General features: G+C 47.8%; 1 protein-coding gene across 9 annotated transcripts in view; it reads right to left on the bottom strand.

The window, feature by feature from the left end:
* UIMC1 (ubiquitin interaction motif containing 1) overlaps positions 1–17,534 on the bottom strand; it is a 39,824-nt gene that overhangs the window by 4,806 nt on the left and 17,484 nt on the right. For all 9 annotated transcript variants that reach the window (XM_066196941.1, XM_066196939.1, XM_066196942.1 and 6 more), the window contains 6 exons: positions 17,131–17,255; positions 15,626–16,783; positions 12,057–12,121; positions 9,489–9,577; positions 8,511–8,590; positions 5,131–5,299 (listed from right to left, as the gene is read on the bottom strand). In XM_066196941.1, the coding sequence (XP_066053038.1) occupies positions 5,131–5,299; positions 8,511–8,590; positions 9,489–9,577; positions 12,057–12,121; positions 15,626–16,783; positions 17,131–17,255 (1,686 nt within the window). The remainder of the gene's footprint in view (positions 1–5,130; positions 5,300–8,510; positions 8,591–9,488; positions 9,578–12,056; positions 12,122–15,625; positions 16,784–17,130; positions 17,256–17,534) is intronic.

Below are 17,534 nucleotides of genomic sequence, written 5' to 3' on the forward strand. Positions count from 1 at the left end.
CGGAATTTCAGAGCTGATGCACAGCAGTGCGATAGCCTGAGAGCAGTGTTATCCAGCTGCTCTGGCAGCACAGCACCGCTCCCTGCCAAACCAGGCTCCCGTGCCTGCTGCAGGGAGGGACAGTGCCAGCTGTGGGCTCAGGGGAACACAGAGCTGAGGCAAGGGCTGTGCAGAGGCACTGGACCTTTGATAGAGAGCCTGGATGGGAAGGGGCACAGCTCACACTGGAAGGGGAAGGTTACAACAATTAGCCCACACTCATCGCTTTCCCACTGCCCACGTGAACTGTGGTGATCAGTGCTGTTGTCCACAGACAGCCCTGGGAGTCCCCTGGATGAAGATCTCCAGCAGGAGCAGTACTGCTCACCAGAAGCTCCAATGCGTGGGTAGCCAGTGAGATCCCAGCTAAGCAGCCGATGATGGGTCCAACCATTTCTATTCCCCCAGCAAGCCCAAGCAGCCTTTCCCAACTGGCTCTGCAGGCATCTGCAGGGAGCAGGTCGGAGTGTTGTCCCTTTCAGTTGAATTCCTCTCAGCGTATTCCTGCTGACATACCACCAGCAAAGATCCTCAGGGAACATTTCAGATAGCTTAGCTTGTTTCACCAGGGACATTCTAGACTCCAGCTCCAAAACAGATGTCACAGTAAGTGCTCTCAGGCGTGCTGGCTAAGGGGACAATGTAGGGAGCTGTTTTATGGCTTGGTAATACTGCTTCCCATACTCATGAGGAGAAAAGTCTGACTCCAAGGTATAGGCACAACAAACCTGTCATTGTTAGTACATAATATGTGATAATGAAAGCAAAGCACAAAATTTTGTGTGGAACAAAGGGAATTCTTACGAGTTTTAGCAAAACCCCATTTCCAGAGTGTTGGGCAACCCCAATATCTATCCACAATGCAACACTGCCTGTCCTTCAGCAGCAATCACTGACCTGCAGCTACAACCAGTAATGTACTGTGAAGTGCTCAGGAGCTGTTGGGGCTGACTGGAGACAACGAGACAACCATGCTAAAGAAACAAGCTCAAGCGTTTCCTAGGATGTGGGTATTGTCTCGTAGGCGATGACTGATACCAACAGCTCATTGCTCACAGGAACTAAAGAAAACATCTCTTTTTAACATAGCTTGGCCCAGATTTGAAGTGGCAGCCTGACTAGGAAGACTGGTAACAATGGCCACCCCCACCCCCAGCCATCCAGCCTCCCAAGAACCCAACCAATGTGTATATTTGACAGCGTGGTGAGAACTGCTCTCCAAATCAGCGTATGCTCGTTAATATTCCTTAACGAGCCTTGTGCACCAGCTCAGGTGTTAATCAGTTCTATTTTCTTCCAAAAGCCGTGAACACATCTGGCATAATGGGCCCATTAGAGATGTCTGGGACTAGCTCTGCAGCTGCCCAGGAGGAGACCCTCAGCTGTGTTGCTGGAAGAAGCAGCAAAGTAGAGAGAACAGGGCCAGCTGGTGAGGCACAACCCCTGCCAAAACATGCTGGTTGCCCCCAAGAAAGGGGTTCAGAGCAGAGGAAAAGAATTGCCACTAGCAAAATCCCCACCACAGAGCAGTGCTGACCTGCTTGTGTGAAAGGAGCCTTGTAACTCTCCCAAATGCAATACTCTTTGCTGGGTCAGACAAACTCCGTGGCCCGAGAACAACCTTTTCCCTCGCTCGGCATTTCTTCTGGTTGACAAGTCATTCTTGGCCTGTTTGGCTCCAGCATTCACCCTGGGGAAGAGCAGCAAACCCTGCCCAGTATGGCCTTGCTATCAGCACACTCAGCCCAGGCACCTCCTGGGGCTGCCAGGTCTGGCTGGCATGTGGAGCTGCGAGGTCAGAGCCACTGAGCTCTTCACCTTCCTGCTCAGCCCACCTGTGGTTCGATCCACCAGCTCCCTGTGCTCACTACCAGCTGTGCCACTTCCCTGCAGGACCTATTAGTGTCTGGCTCATGACATCTTGTCCCTTCTCAGAAGCCATGCAGTTTTCCCCTGCACCCATTTCGTTACTCTTTTCTGCCGTATCAGTGCCACTTCTACTGATGTCAAGAGCTTTTTAACGGCACCAGTGCCGCTGCTGAAGACTGACAGCTGCATCAAGACTGCATTTGAGCCTTTGGAAGGAAGGGATATACCAAATCCTCATTTTCCTGGGCTCGCTTGGGAACTGAGAATGTCGGATGCATGCAGATGGAGGGTGAGAGGCATTGAGTATGTCACAAAGCCCAAGAGTATTTGCTGTACTCAGCTGCAGCCAAGACTGGCTTCCAGACTGAGACCAGCGGATCCCTGCGTTGGCAGCAGCAGTGGGCGATGGATGCAGTGACTCCAGCAGAGCCCTCTTACACAAGTGAGCCCCTTCAGTTGAGTGCATGAAGAAAGAGGGAGCTGGCACAGAAGCTCCACAGCTCCACTCATTCACTTGGAATTAACACCAGTCACTGAGCTGGAAACCCAGGACCTCAGCCCTCCCCAGCCTGCTACAGCAGCTAACATCAGGCTCTTCTTTTTTATTTACTCAGATTGCAGGAAAGTGGAAATTCATGATAAGATTTTCATGCTGCCCAGGTATGTGGTGGTCTGGGCATTCAGCCAGGGTGACCATGTACGTAGGGAAGCAACTGTAGCTCATCTTGCCCAGCTGCTCATTTGAAAACTTGCCCTTAGATATCAGCCAGACTGAGCTGGCCTCCTGAGACCTAAGACAGAGACTTTGGTGCATGATTAGAAGAAGGAAGAAGAGAAGTAAAACCAGCAAGAACCCATCCTTTTGTAGTATTAAAATGAAAACCACCGACAGCTATAGTCTGCAGGACTGCAATTCTAGAGACATCAGGAGTAAGTCCAATTAATAAATCTGAAGACAGACTAGGAACCCTTGACCCAGTGCACCAAAGGAAAACTTTTCTTAACAGATCAGGGCATGGCTTAGAGGGCAGAACTTTGACTTCTCTCACACAAGGCTGTTGTTGCTGTGCTCCCAAGGAAGCCAGCAGCCAGCCAAGAGCACACAGTGCTGCAGCAGTAGAAAACAGCTTCTGGACCCACACAGGAGCTGGCATTTGCTTCAGAAGACAGTTCTCTCACATCCCTTTTCTCCCCATGCATTAGCTTTACCTGTGGATGTTGTGCTAGTGGTGGATGCCAAGGTAACATCCCTAGAAACAGAGTCCTTTTGTACCTGCACAGCTGCGCCATGCTACTGTCTGGCCTCTGCTCAGAGCTGAACATCATCTCTGCCTATTCAACCCAAATCCCACAGACCAGCCCAGCAGCTGGGAGCCCTCTGGGTGACAGTTGCCTTCCAACAGCTGTTGGAAACTAGCCCAAGGTGCCCCACGAGCCAGAGCCCCACAGGCAGGCAGGATTCTGCCCAAGCCTGGGAAGCCCATGGTAATGCAAAGAGTCTGGGTGCAAACAACACAGGTGTCTTAGACTGTTATGGCTAATAGAGCCTGGTCTCTACAGGGAAAATACTAGAATAACTGGCAATAGAAAACTCAAATTACTGTGATTTTGTCCCAGATCCGTTGCTCTGCTTACAGCCATTACTGCAGAGCAAAATCCCTTTTATTCCAGGCTGGTTTTCTTACAGGGGGATTGTTCTGAACAAGCAGGAACAGCAGAGTAGCAATTCCAAAATAACTACCCTTACAAACATCCCCAAGGAGACTAGCCTGGAAGCAGAATGGAGAGGCCAGCCTTGAACTCTGTCCTGCTGAAAGCCAAGACCAAAGAAAAGAACAAATTCCCTTGCACTGCCAAAGAATTCAAAGCCTTTTCCTGATCACAGTCGGGATTCCCCAGGATCAATGGATACACTCACAGTCCAGCCACACCAGAGACCAGAACACCACAAGGCCAAAGACATTCCCACTAAAAGGCACACTAAAAATTCTGCTCCATTTTGTAGCACAAATAAGACCTTTATCAGTCTTGAGGATGGCAGAGGAACTATGATAATTTGGGATTTGCCTGAGCCAAATGCTTTGCATCAGGAGCTGGGTTGTGCCTGTAAAGAGAACCTTCCACCAAAATTAAGCACCAGCCAGTATCAGCCTCTACTCTGACTCCTGTTATCTTGACAGGACCCATGTTACATCCTCAAAGATTTAGTACAGCAGGAATCTTTTATTTTAAAACTACATCAACTCTGCATTAAGATTACTTGGTGAAACTTTTTCCTGCTAGAGGAATGCAGAAGTTACAGTTCTTGAACTAGCTCTGATTTGCTCAAATTGCTTAAACATTGTAGATTTAGGTTGCATTTAACAACCCAGTATGTAACTGAAAATTACATATTCACAGCCTGAAAAGTTAATCTTATTACAAGCTACTACTTTGATATTACCTGACATTGTGCTAACACAGATTTTACATTTCAAGCAGCAGCTAAAACACAACTTACTGAATATGTTGATAACCAACCAGTGTATTTGTTCACTTAAGCTCTACAAAGGTTGGCTATGGAAAACTGATATGAAAAAGAATACAAAGAGGATTAATTTGGGCATTCTGACTGTACTTTATGCCTCAGTCTTCACATGAGGGAGAAAAATCCACATTCCCAGATTGATAGTTATCATTTTGCAATTTTAGTGAAACAAGAGGGAAACTTTTCTGCAGTCTCTGCCACTTGAACAGGCCATTTTTGCACATACAAATGTCAGACTTCATGCAGAGCACAGGCATTCTCAGAGCAGTACAGAACATTCTCCCCTCTCAAGAGCCTTGAAGGACAATTGTCCACATGGTTCAAGCCTTCCATTTTCTACCACTGCCACATTCTCTGCAGGTCCTCAACAAAGCACACAATGGACACATTTTATGAGTATTGCTTGAAGCATCCAGGACTAGATCCTGGGGTAATATTCAGGAGCTGATAATGTGGTGAATTATTGTGTGAAGTCAATCAGAAATTATGTCTCTGTGCAGGAGGTGCTGGTAATACCAGAGCCTCCAGTAACATTCTCCTGGGCAGCGTGGAGATGGAACAAAGCAGAGTGAAAAGACCTCCCCATACGCCAAATATCCTGAGAGAAACAAGACTGCAGCACCTGCCTGCCAAGTAACAAGAGGGAAAGGGGGTGAGCATGAGGAGCAAACACGTGGAAGCAGCACTTGGCAGACCTGGAGTGTCCTCGCCAGGCTCCGGTCCCGCGATGCCGTTGCAGTACATGGCGTGCACCTCAATCTCATCAGCTGGGAAGCCATGGTCACACAGAGGGCACGACACACAGGCAGCAGCTGTGGGACTGCACTCAGACACAGTTCTGCCAGCATCTTCATCCCCACCAACCTAAGGAAGAAGAAGAAAAATTAGCCACACAGGGTTGTTTCTCTTTCTTTGCTTAGGTGCAGAGCTCCACGCTGTCTGGTAGCTACTTACCGTCCTGCACACTCAGATTTTCTTGGAAAGTTTTATTCTTCCTTCATCACATAGTGCTCAGAAACAACACCACGGGCTGAATAAATTGCACTGCACTAATAACTAATTCTTCTTGCAAAGGCAACATGTCCTTCTGAATCATGGTGAAACTCCCTGCATAGCCATGCACACCGTTTAAGGCAAACATCACCTGCACTACAGTGGAAAACCAGCAAAGCTTCCATTAATCAGGAAATCTCAGAACCGAAACTGATGGAAAATTCATGGGGCAAAGCAAGAGTTCAACACCTGACTTGTGCTCATCAGTTTCTGGACATGATCCATGCTACACAGGCAGCATTGTCTGGGAACACAGCTTCCCCCAGGATGAAAGGAGGCTGCTCTGGTGTTAGGAAGCCCGAAGATCACTGGAAGCTCCTCCCTGATAGAGGGGGTGGGTGGAGCAGTCATGAGAGGGGACACCGATCAAGGAGAGAGGCAATACCATTAAAAATCTGTGTCACACAAAATTATTAGCAGAGGCTTTTCGCCAGGGCAGAATGTCACAGCACTTGTACGTTTTCAGGGTGTCATTACCATTTACGGACGCTCTCTTTTTGCATTGGTCACACGGCTGCAAAGGTGCACCACTACCAACCGACAGAGATCCAGCCTGCTCCCTATGCCACAGACATTCCCAAATGCAGCAGACTGCAGCCATCTCACTCATAACTGCATCTCTGCCTAGTCAGGCTTGCTGTAAGACTTTTCCATATATAAGAAAAAACCTTCCCCTCCCCACAACCATTAAGAAAAGCTATTTAAATATTAACCATGTAGAGAAACCTATAGAAAAATAATATGGGAAAGGTTTCTGTTCTTAGAGCTAGGCAGTGACATGTAGACAGTGTACAGCAAAACTGCTGTCTGCTTTCCTCCAACAGTATCATTTCAGGGAAGCAGTAATTGGGGTCAGTCAAGATGCTCCGTGCCATTGGAGCGCTTTGCTGTATTACTCGGTTTATTACTTCCTTTCCCAAACGAGGATCTGATCCTGATTTTTATATCCTAAAGGGAAGGAGGGTGCTTTACTGACTCAGAGGAGCTATGACAAAAATTGCAGAACTGGGCTTCAAACTGAGATTCCGACTCTCAAAATGCATTTCTCCCTGAAACCAGCTGAAAGGCTACAACAGTGATCCCCAGGAACATCCCTCATTCCCAGGGAGGCTCTCTGCCCTGAATTTCTGCAGAGGAGCTGCCACAAGAGTTCCTCCAGCCAAACACAGTCTGCTGAAGAACATCACTTACAGCATTAACACTCGTACCCCTCTCTCACATTTCAGTGTCATTACATCTTGTGAAGTCCTCACTGTGGGGCATCACACTGAAGAGCCATAAAAAACAAGATGTGTCAAATGTGAATGATCAGATCAAACCTGCGCTACACAGACAACACACATAAAAAATATGATGCGAAAAGCAGCAGGCACTGCTCCTTCTAGCTGCCTTTTTTTAAAGCAATCTTAGGAGATCACCAATTCTGCACACCCTGCCCGCCTACATTCGGCGGTAAATTACTAATTTTAAATGGAAATGCAACATTCTGTAACAAAAGACTGCTTGTACAAAACCTTGCTGTAACAGTCTGGAAAACCTCAACTGCAGAACCAATCACCCCTGTCAGAGCCAGAGACAGTTGCCTCTGCTTTTTAACAGAGGAAATTGCCTACAAGACATAGTACTTGCAGCCAACAGCCAGCCAAGAGCAATGCTAGAGGCTGAGCTCAACAAGACTCCTGTGTCCTGGCTCAGCATCTGCTAGGAAGAAGTCAGTCCCAGTGGTCTCTCCTTGGCTCCTGCAAACCACTGATGCCATGGTAGCTGTTTCTGCTGTTTTCCTGGAGGTCTGGGACCTGCTGCCAACCATGATGTTGTCAAACAATCTCTAGGAACCCACTCCCCACCACCTTGTGCCACCCAGACCAGAGGCGTGAGACACACGCCTGCGAAGCACGAGAGGACAGGGCAGTGTCCTGGCCACAGCCAAATGGGTCATGAATGTGCTTTGGTGGCCAGCCCAGGACCGCCTCTCTCCTTGCTGCAGTCCCTAATTGACTGAGCAGTGCTTAGAGATACCTGCAGAATGAAAGGCACACGAGAGCAGAAGATGGTTTATTAAGAGGCCTGTGAGAATGAGACATTGGAACTGCAGACGTGCTGTACAAGCTGCAAACTCCCAGAATGAGCTTTCCACAAATGAACCCTCTTGTCAAGAGCTGTATGATTCTGTATTCACGTACCCTGCACCAGAGGAGTACTTGGCAACCCCTTTGATATCGCTCTCTAAATTAATAGACAAAGAGAGTTTTATCAGAAGCAGGAACTGAAGTCAGATGTTGGTTCAGTGACAGCTGCAAAGCAATTGCTGTGCAGGTGTGACAACACGGGGAAAGGGGCTGCACACAGCGCACATCTGCAGCAAGAGGTAAGAGGATGGCCCTGCCACTGACTTACTATTGCTATTAACTATTACTGCACAAAACTTAAGATTCCCAGACTCAGGACACTCTGCTTGGCCTGAAAACCACTACCAGCCCTCAACACTTCAAGCACATCTTTATACCAGTCTGAACTCTGGGTGAAGCTCTCCTCTTAGCCTCTTGGATATGGTATGTGGAGAGCAAACTGGAGTTCAGAGCACTGTAACCAGGAAAAGCAGGTGACAGCACAAGTGACTGAGGTTTACTTAGATTCCCCTCAATGCTCCTGGGATCCCTCTGCATCGCTGAGCATCATAGCTTGTACCCCTGAGCATGGGCAAGCAACAGCACTGCCACCCACGCTGATGGCATCCTCCAGCTGAGCAGCGCTGGGATATAAAAGAATGGGCTGGAATTGATAACAGCTCTCCAGCTATAGGACTGAAAGGCTTCAGAAGCAGCTGCATGCAGTCCCCAGCCAAAAGGGACTGGAGATATGAAGCAGTAGAGAAAAGCAAAGAGGGAACTGTTTGTGAGGATCCAAACAGCAGAAGTCCAAGCTTCCAGCTATCCAAAGAGAAATGCCAGCACAGCTCAGCTGAACCAAGGTCTAAAAGGTAGGATTGGAAACAGGACCCTTCAACTTCAAGCTCTTTTACCTGCAAAGGTGCACCTCTGCTGTCTGAACAGAGCTCTCCTCTCTCCTCCTCAACAGCTTCCAGTGGGCTTGGCTGTGTCTCTGCAGAAAAACACCTCCATGTCAGCACAGGTTTGCAACCCCCAACTATCTCCTCACTTGTTGATGTAGCTTAGTCCTTAACGCTTTTTAAGAGTTTTCACAGTTTCAAAACATTCTTTAGACGTGCCACAAATGTTACCAGACAAAGTGCAACAACACAGCCAGATGAGGGGTTAAAGTCACAGCATGGTAGTGTGAGGATAAAGGCACTGCAGCTTTGTAGCTTCATGGGGAGTGAGATTAGACACAGGGAAAGTGCGTGGGACACTTGCTGGGATGGAGACAAAGCAAGAATAGAGCTGCTCTCACATTGAGACAAGCAGAGCTCCCCTTCCATGGTCTGTCTCACAGTCACACCTTCTTTAGACCTCCACATCTTCGTTAGCAACAAAATATGCCTCCAAGCACCACCATGACCTAACCTGCTACAGCTGCTCGTGAACAGGAGCAGTCTCTTCATTATTTTTCTCACCAGAAAATCTCAAACACGGTAGGACAGACCAAGGAAGAAAAACTCCTTAGTCCCAAACATGTTTAATTAATGTACAAGAAAAATTATTTCATCTCTCATGCTTTGCACATTATCTTGATACTGAAAAATCTGAAAATCTGATTGCATTGCAGAGACACCTTGTTTTGAGTGACCTCTCCATGTCCAATGCACACCCAGGTGTCTCTTCAGCAAGTCTCCAGCAATCCTGTCACAGAACTGTCTTAGAGGAAATGGGTCCAAAACTGGGGGATCAAACTAAATTACCTGAATAATTTTAGCCTTGAAAAATGGAGATGGGAAGGAAATCTCGTTTTGTTCATATAACTTGAAAATTCTCTTTTCTCTGAATTTCCTAAGCATGTAACTTTCGGTACAAAATTCATAACAGTCTCAAGTGCCTCTTACCTGGGCAAACAGAGATCTCTTCTCCAGCAGAGTTTTCTGTGGCAGTATCTGGGCTCCTTTTACTGCCAAGTGGGGTCATTGTGGAGATGCTGTTCAAAATATAAATATAACATGAATCTCCAATCCGATAGGTGTGAGGAGACCTGCCTTTCTCACACAGCTCAGAACAGCAGACGATGCCATAATTTCCAAGTGGTCAATATCTGACAGCCAGAAATTATCAGGATAACAGCAAAATATGGGTCTAAAATGCCATCCTAAGCAAAAGCCCCAAAGGGAACATTTTTTTTCTTCTAGAAAGGCAGAAAGGGTCATTATCCCTTGTCAAGGGAGCAAAAATACCTGCTCGCAATTGTAGGACTCTCTGTGGGAGTTATGCAGGTACCAGCACTGTGCCTCTTTCTGTCTGGGGAAGGAAATCCTCACAGGAGAAAGACAGACCTGCTTTATCCTGCATTATCCTCTCCCTCCTCACACTGCTCATTTTCTCCCTTATCCCTGTGCACAGCATCCAGAAGCAGCATGGATGTGACACAAGGCATTTTCCCTGCAGCAAAGTCCTTACAGCATTAGCGTGGTGGTTCCTCGGAGGAGCACCCAGCATTGCTCCCCTCCTTTTGACCTTTGGATTCCTTCTTTTTTTTTCCTCCCTCCTCACTGCACAGTGTCTTTCTGACACAGGCAGGCATTGCAGAGTAAGTCTGGCACCCATGCTGACACACTCTGCGCCTTGCGTGGCTCTCTGATTAGTCTGATCAAGTATGCAAGTACACACTTTAAAAACATGAATCCCTGCACTGACAAACACAAGATTTATTAAGCTCAACCACAGGCCTTAGAGAAGAGAGAACAGCCACAGCTGATTTATGATAAATAACAAAATTCTGATAGGAAATCACAAGTGGCTTTTCTCTCTAAATAAAGCATCTCAAAGCATTTGTTATGAATCCAGGCTGAGCGTGTTTTACTCTGTGTCTAACATCAGGGCTCTCTTCAAAAGAACTCACACAAAACAACTTGCTATGACATTTATAAAATGGGCTAATCAATTTGAAGTCAAACCACATTTCTTGCTACACCAACTATCTCCTGGTAACAAAGCCTATAATCATTTATTAAAACCCCAATCTTCCATGCTCTGTACAAAGCGTGGAACAAGTGGGGAGAGCAGCCCACAGAAAGCAAGGCAATTTTTTCACAAGACTGGCACTTCCTAAACTGCTCCACTCTCTCCAGACAGCTCAGAGCCATGTTTTCCTATTAAGTGTTGCTGAGGCCAGCCAGTTGGGGTGCCTGAGCCATCCCAAGAGAGGTCTGTGCTGGCAAATTACCAGGAGCCAGATGGCAACACTTAATGTGCAAAAACTGCAAAGACTGCAGCCATTTCTTGCCTTGCTGCAGATGTTCCAGCTGCTCGAGGAGGGGCCCCTGCATCCAGGTGCATCCCACCCCAAGGCGGGCAGCCAGGAGCTCCTGGGCAACTTGGGGAATGTCCCAGACTAACCCCACCAGCTACACCAAGGGAAAGAGGTCCCTCTCCTTTCACATCCTCCATATCCTGGGCTCTCAGACCCTAAGCAGGCGGGAGGCCAGCGCTGCAGAGCGCACACCTCGCTGCCTTCTACGCAAGCTCAGAGCTCAGCTGTCACAGGCTCATCAGCCTCGGCAGCAGCGGCAGCTGCAGGTTCCTCCTGCTCCCCAAGGCAGGTTTTAAGCTTGTTATAAAGGTGCAAGCAAGAGGGATTTTCATACTCTGCATATTGATATTAACTGCTCAGGCCAAATGCTGTTAGATCAGAGGAAAGTTGGCAGTTTTGTTCCAAAGCAGGTTTAAATTATAAAACCCGGCAAATTAAAAACATGACATTATCTGGCCTTTCTTGTAACTTGCTCCCTGAATCCTCTCCCATTTGTCCCTCTTCTCCATAGCCTTTGCTGCGGAATTGCATCCCACAGGAAGGAGAGGGGAAAAAAAAAAGGAAAAGAGGAGTAGGCTTAAATCTGAAGAAAATCATGTTGACTTGCCCCACACCTGTCATCTGCTGAAGTGGCTTTTCTGGAGCACTGCACTCTATCTTTGGCTGATAGGCAGTGCCGTCTGGCTTCCTCCTCCCTGCTTTCCTCTTCAGCAGTAAGGCAAGAACATAAAAATACACACAGAAATCCAGCAAACCCTTCCCCGTGCTGCCTGTGCGCCTTCCCCGACAGACACGTGACGGCATCGCTGTAAGTCACCTCCAGCTCCCCATGGCTTTACTGCACCATGTCACCGGAGCTTCAGAGGGCAAGGAGCAACCCCTTCGACTTGTACAAGAATGCACCTTGCACATCTTATAAAGTAACAACAGCAACTGATCCCTTGTCCTCAGCTGTGCCCCACCTCTCCCATGCTGCTCCAAAGGCATATATTTCCAGGGATGCTTAACAGCAGTGACTGCAGCCAGCCTTTCCAGCAAGCCTTGCAGCGAGCTGTGGTGGAACTGAACCCCAAAATACTCCAGGGAGAGTGGAAGAGCCCATATCACAAGAGAGAACCTGTGAGCCCCACACTCTGAACATCCTACTCACCTCTGTGTAATTTGCATGGGTTCCCCATCTTCAGGCACATCCTCTGCAGGCAGTACCTGGGCGGGCTGGAAAAGAAAATTCTGCTGTTATATAAAACAATGTGCACAGCTGACTGGGGTCTGCTGGGTCATTGGATTCTGTCCATGACATTGCACCCAGTCTGCTGTATATTTTTATCTGAAAATGGCTCAGTATCCATTCGGAACTAGTCAGCTTTTTCCCTCCATCCCTCCTTTTGGCAAGGTGCTCCCTGTAATAAAGCCTGGCAGTACTTTTTGTTACCTTGCTGCCTAGACGTGTTCCTGGACAGTCCATGCCCATCCTCTCCTCCCAACAGTGCCCATCATCTTCCATCTTCCATCGCCCATCATCTCTGCCTATTCTCAGTATCCACTTCAATGTATTTGCAGGCAGCAATCATAGCTTTTCTCCACCTCCACCTGTGCTGAGCTTGAAACAGCCCAAGGTTTTTAGTGTCCTCTGCACTCCCCCAGGTACCCTAGCAGCCCACACCTACTTCACTTTAAAACTTATTTTCCTGAGCCAGAATGACCTGATCAACTGGTACAGCTAATGCTTGACCACGAGAAGCCCTTTTCTGAAATTTCCTGGAGATAAAATCTGTTGCATTCTTCTTGCCTGGGAAATCTGCTGTCCCATCAAAGGAAGGGAACATATTAACCTGCACAATCTACAGCTGGAAAATCTGTGTGCATTTTATCCCATTTTTCATTTAGCTCTACGACTCCACTTGTTCTTTCCTTTAAAATTTGTTCAAAAGCCTTATGCACTGCCGAGGTCAGGCTAACATGCCAGTCATTACCCAGATCCCTTTCTTCTTCTGCAGTGTACATGTTACACTTGCCATCCTCTAATCAGGTGGAATTACAACGGTTTATTAGCAGTCCTTGAGATCAGGCCTACAATTTCCATGCTAGGTCTCAAAGAAACCCAAGGAGTTTTCCTCCCTCTTCCTTGAGTCTATCAAATGCTATGAGCATGATTTCCACCAAAGGTTTCAACTTCGATCACTCCACTCCTGGATATACTTCCACAGCAAGCTCCAAATCAAGGCCTCTCCTGTCAAATTTCCCTAACGTGACTCCAACCCCCAAATATCCTGTTTTATCTATGCTTTCTTTACTTCTTTGCAGCCTAGCTAATCATTAACATAAAATACCACACCTCCTCTTTTATTTTTACTTGTCTTTGTCCTCAACTGTGCATTGCTTAACAATGCCTCTGCCCTGGTCATGAACACTCATCCATGTTTCTGTTTTCCCTTGTACATCTGTTATAAAATATGGCACTAATTCAGGTCACCAGACTCTGAATCTCCAGAACTGGGTCTTTTCCCTCTGAATCTTTTAAAGACCAAGAGTGCCCTAACCTTATCTGAAAGGCTCTGAAGAAATTGATTCTATTAGCACTGAAGTTTGTTAGTGCAGGTTCACAGGCTGTGAGATCTCCCGACAACCAGGATTTGCTCTGTGCGAACATCCCCTGGCTGCTGGAGGCAGTGGCAGCAGTTGACTGCTGCCAGGGTGGAAGGTCTGTGCCCATTCCAGGTGAAGGTTTCAAGGCAGGAGTACAGGCAGCCTCCCTCAAGCACATCATTAGCACCTTCATTTCACACATGGCATGAGGCCATGCCCTTTTTCAAGGACAGTTTTGAGTCCTCAAGGAGGGTTTCTACCCTCAGCACAGCCTAAGATCTCCCACCAGCAGAGCAGCCCTGGTGGCACTGGGGGAGCCCCAGGGCAGCACAGGCAGCAAAGGGTCTCCAAGAGATGCAGCAAGGTGGAGACACGACAGCTCTGGGCCCCTCCTTTGTCACTGCCAGTGGAATTGTATTTGATAGAGGGAAAAAAATGGAGACAAGGCACAAGCAAACATCAAACATATCGATTTTGCAAGTAAATCACCTGCTCTGGCCTCAGTGTGCGACTGCACAGAGAAGCGAGAGAAAGGAGCTACCTCGCATGCTGGGTGTGATAAAGCAGATGAAAAGGCATTTAGAAATTATTTTCTCTCCTGTAAATAGAAGACTAGCAACTTTTGGGCCAGGGTTGAAATTGTAAAGTCTGCTCCCTCTCCCTTATTTTTTCACCTTAAAAATATCAGAAAGGCTACATCTCTCAGCTATGGCTCTGAGACAGCTCCCATGGTCAAGAGCAGTAAGTTATGAGTTACCACTCAGCACCATTAAAACCTCTTTTCTCTCCAAGAATTAATTAGGTATTAGCATTAAACAGATAATATTTTAAAAAATACCACACAATTTTCAGTACTGATTAAAAGTTCATGCCCTTCCCAGCTGCTGTAGCTTCCCAAGGGCTTTAGAGTACACATCCGCAGACCTCCAGTCACCCCAATTTTCCAGTATTATAACACCTTAATTTCCAGAGGAAAAGCTACAGAAAAAAAAAAGTGCAGTTTGCTTTAAGAACCTCTCAGGTCTTTTGTATCTATCCTAAGGAAATGAAAAAGGGCACAAGTCAGTTCCTTTCCTCTGCAGATCACCTCTAAGGCTTGTTTAAATCTCCATCTGCTAAGCCCGAGCCAAAGCACGGTCATGAAAAGTCACATTTCAGCACAGGCTGCTCTGCTCTTTTTCTGCAACCAGAAAATGCAGACATGACGTTTTTCCTAAGTGTTCAATATTACAAGACAGAATATAAATATCACAAAACAAGTTAAGTATCTTTCTAACACCAGGGTAAATGATCAAATACACTTGAAAACAGGAACAACAGAGCCAAGGCTTCAGTCATAGAGAAGATAAAGTTATACAATGATCCGGGAGTGAAGTCATTATGAAAAATGAGGGTTGGAAAAGGCTGACACAAACCTAAAATACAGCAGTAATAAATACTTCATCTGACTAGCAATCTGTTTAAACTTAGCAGTGACAGAAAGCTGCCTTCCGCTCCAGCAGGAGAGCCCTGACAGAGACAGAGGCTGACACCTAGTGTCTAGCACACCCGAGCCTGAGAGAAGGTGGCCAACACTAGGACAAGGACAGGGATCACCAGGGCAGGCAGAAGATGCCTGTGACCACACAGAGCCTCTCCCAGCCACGAGGGAAAAGAGCACTTGCAAGGGTGAAGCACTGATGGATGCAGACGAGCATGGAGGGGCAAACAGGAAAGGCTGGGCTGCAAGGACAAATCCACATCTCTGTCTGCAAAGGGAAACCCAGAGCTCCCCACACAGCCACAGGTTCATAAACTGGTTTACCAGAGCTGGTGGTGGGTCAGTATCACCTCTGTGCCCTCTGCCTTGACACACTGACAGGCTGCACCCTTCTGAGAAGGATCAGTTGGATGTGTCGGTCTCTAGAGCACTAATGATGACTGCCAGGCTGCTCAATGACCCCTGTCTTGTGTGAGCTGGGTGACAGCCCGTACACTTCTCTCCCTTTCACAGTCACCTGTGTGGCTGGGGGAGGAAGTCCCTAAATTTAAGAGGGCTATTAAATAGCAGTGCCTGCTTCGCAGAAGGGAGTGAACCGTAAAAGGACAGAAGGGCATGGCTGCTCAACCTCTGCTCAGTGGTGAAGCTCTTACCTGGCAGTAGCTGGTAGTTGGCTCATCATCAGAAGTGGAGTTCTTCTCTTCTTCCATGCTGTGCCCTGGACTCTCTGCCTCCCTCCTCTTTGAAGGGTGGAGCCAGGTGATGTTTTCAGACTCTTGTCCCTCTGTGTCTCCATCTTCTGTACCATCAGCAATCCCATTCTCCCTGCTTATCTCCTCTCCTTTCCCAAGCTCATTTTGGCTCAAGGAAGAACTGGGCACAACTGGGTTACCAAACTCCTTCTTATGCAATAGCTGCCTCTGAGCCTGCTTCAGGCTCTTCTGGTAAACCTCCAGCTGACACAAGATGACTTTGGTGTACTGGTTGGGGTCCACCCCTTTGGGGCAAAAGGGGATGCCCCAATAATAGTGCACTGTGTCTCTTGCCTCCTCGTGTTTGTGCTTCTCCTCCACCGCAGTCAGCGTGCAAAGATCCGGGGTACTGCCAGACCCCTCGTTCTGCTCTGCTTGCTCTGTGGAAACACAGACCTTGGCAGCGTGCCCAGGCTGTGAGCTGTGTTTGCTACCTGCTCCTCCACCACTCCTCCTCGGGCTGTCACACTGTTCTGTGGTCCTGCTCTTCCCGGGTGTGGCTGAGCTCCCAGTACCAGCTTCTCCCACAGAATGGCCAGTGCAGGGCAGGAGCTGCTCTTTTGGTTCATGGCCTGCTGCTTCAGAAGAGCTGGAGGGGCTGCTGAACAGTCTCCGAGGTGTGAGACGCCAGGAGCCTCCTGAAGCCACCTTGCCAAAGGTGGGACTCAAAGACATGAAGTCCTCTCCGAGAGTGCTGGGTAACATTTTACTCGAATCACTTTTTGCTGGTGAGGAAGACTTTTCACTTGACCTTGTCACAGGCTGGCCCTTCCCTGGAGACACGATTATGCTGGATACTAGTGAGCTTTCAACGATTTCCTGGCTTAACCTCCTCAACACTACCAAGGGGCTCCAGGCGACATCCATCTGTCCATTCCCATCACTTCTGGAGCTCTGTGAGTGGGAGCTGCAGTCAGAGGGAGGGGTGTCAGGGCAGAATGCCCGGCCTCCCAGGATCTCAGAGCCTTCTTTCTCAGCAGGCTGACTTTGGCCCTGTGAATCTAGTGCTTCCACTGACAGCCGAGGAGTTGCAGTCGACGAGTCTGAGGGCTGACAGCTCTGAAAAACAAAAGGTTGACTCTCCTACAGACACGTTCTCTATCAGCACAGCACAACCAAGGGCTCCCCCAGCACATTGGCAGCCATCACCTGGACTGCAGATCCCCCTATCCCAAATTAGAACTTTGCATCTCAAAATAGGGACAGCTGGGGTTAGACTTCATGTCCCTCTCACTAGGAACAGTACAAAGCAACTACTCTGTGGCTGCTGACATTCCAATTTGTGCTGGGGATATCTACGCTCCCCCTCCCATGTAGAACTTTCTTTTGTGCAGTATGGTAAAACAAGCACAGACAGCAATGTTGCTAAAGAACCCTAGTGAGCCTCTTCACAGAAGTGCACTTACACTAAGGCTCTCAGCAATGGCCTTCCTCAAGAGCTCCTCCTCTTCCTCTTCCTGAGAGTTCACTTGTCTAGCTTCTTGCTCACTCATTTTCAGGGCCAGTGCAAATTGTTCCTCTTCCGTCATCTCTACAGTAGAAGAAACAGGATAATGTCAAGTCACAGCTGCAGGTGTATATAAACACTCAGTGAATATCCAGCATGTAGGGAGAAATGGGTGAGAGTCCCACCTCCCCAAGGGGAATGCAGAGAAAATAATCTAAACCTCAGCCATCCTGAAAAGGTGTCACCAAAACTGGAGCAGGCAACACTAAATGAGAAAGGTAACTCAGGTCAGGAACTTCACCTCAGGTTTCTACAGCAATCTGAGCTCCCATTCCCCAAGTATATTAACTGCAACATGACATT

This window comes from Chamaea fasciata, unplaced genomic scaffold (genome assembly GCF_029207755.1).
Source record: "Chamaea fasciata isolate MVZ Bird 193981 ecotype frontalis unplaced genomic scaffold, bChaFas1.0.hap1 SCAF_15, whole genome shotgun sequence".
In the NCBI taxonomy this organism is placed as follows: domain Eukaryota; kingdom Metazoa; phylum Chordata; class Aves; order Passeriformes; family Sylviidae; genus Chamaea; species Chamaea fasciata.